Raw genomic sequence first — 9,460 nt, forward strand, 5'->3', positions numbered from 1 at the left:
TCACACTTACAGGGATCAAGGTATTCACGACTCTGACAATATAAATAAGTCTCCGAAACCATGATTGAACAGACAGACTCTCGTCTAAGTAGAATTTCTCGAGCTATCACTCTAAGGAATTCATCAATCCATCAGAACTTATTAGAACTTATCAGTTCACCATTATTGCAGAAACCTTCAACACACCCACAATCTTCGATCGTCACTGATCCCACACAATTCTCAGCTTCCCTCCTACAGATCAACCCATCTCCCTCTTTGCGACCGAATTGACTCTGGAACGACCATTGTCTTGGTTTAGGCCGGAGTCATACATATTGATTTCCCGAATCTAAGCACCCCCTTTGCAGCGGTGCATCTGTGTGAGGATTAAACATTTTTCCCGGCTGAGGAGTCTCGACAGCACGCTCGACTCTCCACTTTCCCGAAAAACCGGCGACCCATTTTTCCCCATCCACAGATTGGCGACCATAGTGGGAAATTAATCTCTCGGTTGCAATCTCTCATTTTTTCACAAGATGGTCGATCTTAGGTCAGGTTCAGTTACAAATCCCAACACCAACAACACTAGCACCAGCAACAACAGTGGTGGTACTCTTGAAACCATTCCTACTTCTAATAATGGTGGTGACATTAATCCTCCTCACACCAATGTCGAAAATCATCCTCTCTTTGGGTGGCATCCAGAAGAAATCAGAGAAAATCCGCCTACCATAGGCTATCTCATGAAGGTCCAAGAAGTTCTCGCCAAGAATCAAACTGACATGGCTGCTACTCAAAAGGAACTATTTAACTATCTCAAAACTCTCACTGATAGGATGTAAGACAAAACTCAAGAGAAAGGAAAAGACAAGGGAACATCTCCAACTGCTGATCCCGGAGTTATTCCAGTCCCTGACGAAGATGAAACCCGCAAAGCTGCAGAACCTGAACCTGCCAGTTTCATCACCCGTGAAGACCTGGAACGTTTTATCGAAATTCGAGGAAGAGGCCATGCACCGTCCGTGCACCGTCACCAACCTCCATATCCCGCTGCTACGCAAAGAATCCCTCTCCCAAAGGGTTACACTTCTCCAACATTCACACTCTACAATGGAACGTGGAATGCTCGAGAACACGTTTCTCGGTTCCTGGAAGCATTAGGAGAGCATGAACATAACCATGTTGTCCGTTTGAAGGAGTTTTCAAAATCCCTGACAGGTCGAGCGTATACTTGGTACAAAAACATTGCACCAAGGAGCATAGATAATTGGGGAGAAATGATTAATGCTTTCTACAGGAAGTATTTCTTTGTTTCTGAGCAAATTACTCTTTCTGACTTGGGAAGGATGACTCAGAAAGCTGCCGAAAATCCGAATGATTATGTGAAGAGGTTCCGAGTTCAAGCTTTAGACTGTCATGATCCCAACGTTATTGAACAACAATTGGTGGACTTGTGCATCGATGGGATGATCCCAGTCTACAGAGATTTGCTGGAAAATCTTCGTTTCCAGACCTTCTCAGAACTTCAGGAAGCGGCCAAGCGATCGACGACTACTGCTCCGGCCTTACTGGAAAGAACTAAAACTGTCAAAGTATAGGAATCAAAAGACAATCGAAGCAGCACCTCCCGACGTCTGATCAACAAGTAGTACAACGTTGAAACTTCCATGAATGTTGTTGAAGGGAGCAAGAGAAAAGCCGAGGCACAACAACATAAGAATGCTGCTCCGACGTCTCACCCTTCGAAAGCTCCAAGGAAGGATAACCATACTATAAATGCACAACCTCGGCAGAATGATCAAGAAGTTCATGACTTCCCTTTTCCCATTTAAGAAGTGATCGAACTATTAGAAGTCTGGATCCAAGATGGTGCAATCAAACTACCTCCTGTCAAAAAGGAACCAACTGCGGAACAAATGGAAAATGCACGCTACTGTCATTTCCATAGGTATGTCAGTCATCCAACAAGTGATTGCAGAAATTTGAAGCGCATTTTCAAAGAGAAGGCCGACTCAGGAGAACTGGGGACTGAAGAAGTGCACAAAAATCCTCTCCCAATCAGAACGTTCGCACTCTCCGAGCAGCCAGTCAAAGAAGCAGTTCAATCCTTAATTGAGCACGTCTGCGAGTTTCTGTACTTGTCAAAGGCTCAAAGAAATGATATGTTTGCTGCACTGAACCATATTGTGTCATGCAAACGACTGACAATTCAGGAGACACTCCCTGAACCGCCAGTGACGGACAAAGAGATGTACGACTGGGGACTTCTCACTATGGTGCATCTCAAGGGAAATGAATTCAAACGAGCATTGATCGATGTTGGCACTGCTGTTAACATCATACATTTGAAAACCCTCAGAGCTGCTGGAATTACTCGACAAGAAGCAACTCATGCCCCTATTTCAATCCGAGATCATGAGGGAACTTCCAGGGAGGCTTATGGTTACATCATTCTCAACATAAGAAATGATTCAGCCTGGACCGAAACTAAATTCTTCATAATTAAGGAGGATCCGGGATATGACATGGTTCTGGGGCGAGCATGGATTCATGATGGAAAAGTTTCTGCGATATCTTCATCATCTTCAGTTGCACAATTCTCAGTCGAAGAAAGCTCTGACTCGGAAGACGATCAACTTTTCGAGCATTTGGGAAAAGTCAAAGCCTTGATGGAGCTCGCACAAAAACCTGGGGAGAACGCCAACGAGTTTGTCGGAAGGTTTCGCAATCAGGCAAGTCTTATTCCTCATGATGCGTATGTGTTACCAACTTTCAAATATGTTACTCTGATCCGGGGACTCGCTCAAAACCTAGCCATCACCAAACGCTATGAGTGGTTAGTCTCACCTCAGCAATACTTCACCAAATGGTTAGACGCAGAGCCCCTACAAATTAATCATCTCACTAACACGGTCATTGCTAGGATAATGACTGAATTTCACAATCAATATCCTAAGTTTCTCCTTTGCATGAGTGTCCACATGTGCCGTAAAATTGGAAAGCTCCACCAAATCCACGAGGAATTCCAAACCAGCAGAAGATATTCAAAGCACGTACAACCAAGCCTAACAAATTTCATGAAGGAGATTTGGTTCTTAAGGAAACCAGACGCAATTTGTACTCCACAAAGAGTTCTAACTGGGAAGGACCTTTTATGATTACTAAGACAGTTGCTGGAGGATACTACAAATTGGCTGACATCAAAGGAAATACAAGTGTACCAGTGATTCATGATAATTGGCTCAAGATTTTCGACGCATGAAGCATTCAATATTGGATGTTTTATATCCAAGGCAAACGCTCAAAGTATTCGGTGTTCACACCTTAGGATTTTCTTTTACTTGTATTTTTCAATTCCTCCAAAACGTGTGCATACTTGCACTCAGTATTTGAAATTCAGCAATCTATCAAAGTCTTTTATTTAAGAAAATCTCTATCAAATCCAAAATCCAAAAGAAAATCCTCAGCCACTCATAAATTCCTAACCTATCAATAAAACCTCATGTCTCTTAGAAGATTGTCAAAGGAAAACTAAAGGAAGTCATCAAAGAAAGATTTCTGCTCCTCTGCCTCCTCCAAGACTTTCAAGGCTGCCTTTTCCGCCTCCAGCTTCTTGGTTAGTTCAGCAACTTCGTTAATCTTCTTCAACACAACATCACTAGTGGGGAAAGGAGCATCACCCTCTACCACTTTCCTGATAGCCTCAAACTTTTGACGAAGCCACTTCAGATTGAAGCCAAGTTCTTCAGCATTCTTCAAGTTGTACTCCCAATCAAAGAGTACATCTCGGGTAACAACATTTCTGGCTGTGATCCGGATATCATTTATAACACGCAAGATGGATTCTACTTGCCTCGTCAAGAAATAACCGCGTCCTGGATCCTGAGTAACAACGATGTGTCCATACATTTCCCACAGTTTCTCGTACATGACAACATATCCGATGGGAACGCTAAATCCGCCAACAAACTGGTGATATGGGAGCAACTTGATAGGATTCTGGGAGATCCTATATATAATAACCGCAATCGCACGGTGTCTAACTGGTAGACAGAGGCAAGTACGAGTCGAACCAACATGGAGCGGAGGAAATACTGATAATTAATATCTCTAATCGAAAACAATACTTTTGGGATTTTTAGGATTAACAATGAAATAATAAAATTAAACTAAACTAATATAGTAAATCCAAAATAAAAGTCGGTAACCAAGGTTTCATGGTATCCACTACTATCTCTATTTAGTTACTGAAATGAAACATGATTGCAAATATATGTTTATTGCTCGTTCTATCGACACCACCTATTATATGTATTAGAGTCGCAAATATCACTGGGACACCCTAAGCATGACACATCAAAAGACTAAACCCAAGCAAGCACCATCAAAATATGTTAGCGATAAAGTTATACGAAACTAAATTATTGATTCACAAATTGTATCTGGCTCTTCTAAGTATAACCCATCAAAGGATTCAACCCAAGCATGAACTATCAAATAACGAGGCCAAAACTATTTGTAAAACTATCCAATTACGCACAAAGGTTATTATTAAACCGGTGGAGCAACAACTCATTTTTTCAATAAATAAATAAACAATATTCGAAAATCAATCTATTCAAATTATAATGGTATTTGCCCAAATATTCAAATCAAATAGCCTAAACCCTGAATAGCTTCGACCATAAAAACCCTAGTTACAAAACTATTAGCAAGACATGGCTTTCTCAAAAGCCAAAAACAAATCAAATGAAAACTTGCTAATCAAAATTGAAAATTGGAGAAATAAAACTTCAAACCCTATAGGATCTGTCGCCTTAGTCTCATTCTCAATCTCTGTTCTTTTCTCCAAGTTGCGGCCTCTCCTTCCAAAGCTGTTCTCCCCTCTATCCAGTAACGCCAGAAATTCAAAAATAAGACCTAACCATTACACTACCCAATGGGCCCAATGCAATACCCACCAATATCCAAATCCAACTCCTCCCTGTACGGACCACAACAACAGCTCTGTCCGTTTGTTGCCTTCTAAATATTTTCCGATCAGAACCACTTCGTGCAGACACTAAACCGATGGCAGCATCCATCCTTCTTTCATTCTCAGCTTCTATGACTGCTCAATCCCTACACCGGCTACAGACACTGAACTTCGACTGCCCATCTCCCTTCCTGATACCAACAGTCATCCATATGACCATCAACAACCACCAACTCGAGCTCAACTCCATTCATTGTTGCTGCCGGTCATTTCTCAGTTGAGAAATATCATTCAAAATCCAATTTAACTTCAGATGACTACCCCCAAAACTACTCCAAACAGTACACGGACCATAACCTCAGTCGCTGCGGGAATCCATCTCAGAACTGACCGTTTATCCAGCCACCGCGGTATTACTTCTCTATTCCTGATCGACTGCACTTTATGTTCTAAGAGAACTAGCCTCCAATGATCACACAGCATCGGGTATCTTCTTTCTACACATCATCTCGGCCATCCACTGCACAGACTCCATCGGCCTTGAGCCAACTGCTCCATTGCTCAGCCAATCCATCTCAGAACCGAGCTCCATCTCCGCTCGATCAAACAACACAAAAGGCAACCCACTTCTACAACTGTTGCAGTCCCAACCAACACCAGCTGCATTACCATCTCCTTACAGTACCAACGTCCCAAGCATCACCAGCGATTACCAAATTCAGGCCATCGACACATCTGCAGCAGCAGGAGCATCTAGTATCCCTTCTCAATCATTTTTTTTTCTGTTGTGCATTTCCTCACTGAGAACTCCAAGCTTCTACATCTCGTCATCAGTTCAGACCCAAATTCAGGAGATTAGAAAACTCCGGCCACAGCACCTTCCTCTACTGATAACCGAGCAGAGCAACTGTCCATTCGCAGCAATGACCATGTTAATGTTAATACCAGATATTGGATATGAAACCAATTCTGAACACACAGAGAAATGAAGAAGAAGATACTTGTATTGTTGCTTATCTTCAGATACAATTTAAGGGAAAAACAAACACCTATTTATAGATGCTGGATACTAAGAAACGTGTAAACAGAAACAACGGCACACTACTAAGTAATGGCGACAAACTAGGAAGTACTACTGACTACTAACAGATACGACTTATTCTAGTAAAGACCTATTCAAAAGTACTAACATTCCCTCCCTTAAACTGAACTCACAGTAGCAGTTTAAAAGATTAGTTTGCTTGTTCAGTGAATGAACAAACTCCGAGTAACTTGCGAAGGTTCTCAAATGCAGCAAACTTGAGAGGCTTTGTAAAGATATCTGCAAGGTTATCTTCACTTCTGCAGTGTTGTATATCAACTGTTCCATCATTCACCAGATCCCGTATGAAGTGATAATGAACGCCAATGTGCTTAGTTCGACCATGAAAAACTGGATTTTTTGAAAGTTTAATTGTAGAACTATTATCACAAAAGATTGTGGTGCTGCCATCTTGAGGGAAATGAACTTCAGCGAGTAACCTTCTCAACCATACAGCTTGACAAGCGCAAGAGGAAGCTGCAATGTATTCAGCTTCCGTGGTTGATAAAGACACAATTTGTTGCTTCTTTGAACACCATGATATGACTCCAGACCCAAACATAAAGGCATAGCCCGACGTACTACGTCGATCGTCGGGATCTCCAGCATAATCACTATCAGTAAAACCAAGCAGAATTGGTTTGGTACCTTTCGTATAAAAAAAATACCAAGGTCAGGAGTACCTTTTAAATAACGGAGGATTCTCTTCGCGACATTCAGATGCATTTCAGTTGGAGCTTCCATATACCGACTGATGAGACTAACATCATACGTTATATCCGGTCGAGAAGTTGTTAAGTACATCAGACTACCCACAATCTTCTTATACAATGTACTATCCACCTTTTTTCCTTGAGGATCTTTCTCCAACTTCATTCCAACCTCAGCAGGTGTTCGAACAGAATTGCAAGTATCCGTTTGAAATTTACACAAATATTTCAGAAACATATTTCTTTTAAGATAAAAACGTACCTCCACTGGACTGCACCACTTCAAGACCAAGGAAATAATGCAGCATTCCAAGGTCTGACATTTCAAACTCCGCCATCATCGATGCTTTGAACTCTTCATACAACAAACGATCATTATCGGTGTAAATCAAGTCATCCACATACAAACATACAACCAGAAAATTCCCATCTGGTTTGGCTTGCACAAACAATGTAGGCTCATGTGGAGATTTCTGAAAACCCATCTTGATGAAGTATGCTTATATACGACTGTACCAAGCTCGTGGAGCTTGTTTCAGTCCGTATAAGGCTTTGCGCAGTCGATACACCTTCTTCTCGCTTCCCTTTCTTACATACCCCGGAGGTTGATCAACATAAACAGTCTCTTGTAAGTCCCCATTTAAGAAAGCTGATTTCACATCTAGCTGAAATACTGGCCAAGAATTCTGAGCTGCTAGTGCAATAAGTAACTTGATGGTGTCATGCCGCGCCACTGGAGAAAACACTTCATCATAGTCGACTCATTTTTCTTGCGCATACCCTTTGACAATCAACCTTGTTTTGTACTTGTCCACCATGCCATCTGAGTTATACTTTGTTTTATAAACCCACTTAACACCAATGGGTTTATGACCATACGGAAGGTCTGCCAGCTCCCAAGTATTTTTCTTATCTATTGCTTTGATTTCAGCATCCATAGCTACAAGCCATTTTGGATCTTGAACAACATCTTTGAAGCTCACAGGATCACTGCCAGCAAATAAAGCAAGGTGAATTTGAGAAGAATCATCACCTGAAACTTGTAGTTGATAATCTTCCATCCAAGAAGGTCTATTAATTGTGCGACGAGGTCTTGACGTTGCAACAGATGGTTGAGAAGTTTCTGACTCAGGTGAAGTAGGTAAGCTTGATGGAGAACCTTGTTCTGTAGGAGCATTTGGTGTTGCGATGTGCTGCGGTTCTGGTGAGCTTGGAGGTGAAATAACAGGAGTATGGATTTCTGGACTTGTACTGCCTACAAAATCATCTTCAACTGGAATGAACTCACCAACATCATTAGTCTTCCAATTCCAGAAGCGAGTTTCGTCAAACACAATATCTCGACTGATCAATTTTTTTTGTTATTGGATCAAAAAACTTGTAAGCTTTTGAAACATCACTATAACCAAGAAAAATACATTTTACCCCTTTATCATCAAGCTTTTTCCGCTTCTCATCCGTCACATGGGCATAAGCGATACAACCAAATACCCGCAAGTGTGATACACGAGGTTTTTCACCGCTCCACGCCTCGATTGGAGTCATGTTTATAACTGATTGTGTAGGACTTCTATTCAGCACATAAACAGTCCACTGTACAACTTCAGGCCAAAACTTCTTGGGAACTCCAGATGTGTACAGTACGCTACGCACCATATTCAAAATTGTACGATTTTTACGCTCCGCTACACCATTCTGCTGTGGGGTAAAAGCTGCTGTAAATTGCCGTTTGATGCCATCTTTCTTACAAAAATCAGCAAATTCATTAGACTTATATTCACCACCACGATCTGACCTTAAGGTCTTATGAGACACCCTGCATCTTTCTCAACAAGAACCTTAAACTCTTTGAATACAGAAAAAGCTTCAGATTTTGCATTCAAAAAGTAAACCCCAAGTTTTGCGACTAAATTAAAATACCGCTTGTTACCGTTTGACAGTGGTGTGATCGGCCCACATATATCGGTATGAACCAACTCCAACACCTTCTTAGCTCGCCATTTACTTTCCTTAGGAAACGAGTCTCTGTTTTGTTTACCAACAACACAACCTTCACACAATTGTTCTTGCAAATCAATTTGAGGTAATCCCTTCACCATATCTCTTTGATATAGGATCCCCAAACCCTTGAAATTCAGATGTCCATAGCGAAGATGCCATAACCACGATGGGTTGTTCACTATACTAGAAAAACAAGGAAGAACATCATTTCTCAGAAACAAAGGAAACATGCGATTGCGAGTCATTTGTACCTGGGTAATTAAGCCTCTCTTCGGGTCTTCAATTCGGCAAACTCCATTCTTAAGAGTCAGTTCATATCCCTTTTCTAAGAGTTGGCCGACACTTAGTAGATTGCTCTTCAAACCAGGAACATAAAACACATTTGAGATGACTTGTTGAGTGTTGTTTTTGGCTTGAAATTTGATATCTCATATTCCCTTCACAGCAATAGTAGAATTATCCCCGAACTTCACAGTACTTATAAAAGTTTCATCCAAATCACTAAAAAAAGATTTATCTCCACACATGTGGTTACTTGAACCTGTATCCAAGTACCACATATCGTTTCAATGATCAATCTCTTCTTGGTGATGACATGCCATTAACAAACTTATTTCTGTCTCATCATCTTTCTCTGCAAAATTCGACCTTTCACCATTCTTCTTAGATAAATTAACTCGACAATTAACTTCAAAATGGCCATACCTCTTA

The 9,460-nt window shown here is 41.2% G+C and overlaps 1 protein-coding gene across 2 annotated transcripts in view; it reads right to left on the reverse strand.

Annotated features, from left to right (window-relative positions):
- Positions 1-5,912: 5,912 nt before the first annotated feature.
- Positions 5,913-9,460, reverse strand: part of LOC113356269 — a 4,798-nt gene continuing 1,250 nt past the window's right edge. The window contains exons 2-3 of one of the 2 annotated variants that reach the window (XR_003362916.1): positions 6,722-9,454; positions 5,913-6,652 (exon numbers count right to left, since the gene is read on the reverse strand). Coding sequence is in view for 1 of the 2 variants with exons in the window: in XM_026599360.1 (XP_026455145.1) it covers positions 9,316-9,454 (139 nt within the window). In the remaining variant the exon portion in view is untranslated. Of the gene's footprint in view, positions 9,455-9,460 lie in introns of both variants that reach the window. The other variant, XM_026599360.1, reaches the window with a different exon arrangement.

Source organism: Papaver somniferum, chromosome 3 (genome assembly GCF_003573695.1).
Source record: "Papaver somniferum cultivar HN1 chromosome 3, ASM357369v1, whole genome shotgun sequence".
Lineage (NCBI taxonomy): Eukaryota > Viridiplantae > Streptophyta > Magnoliopsida > Ranunculales > Papaveraceae > Papaver > Papaver somniferum.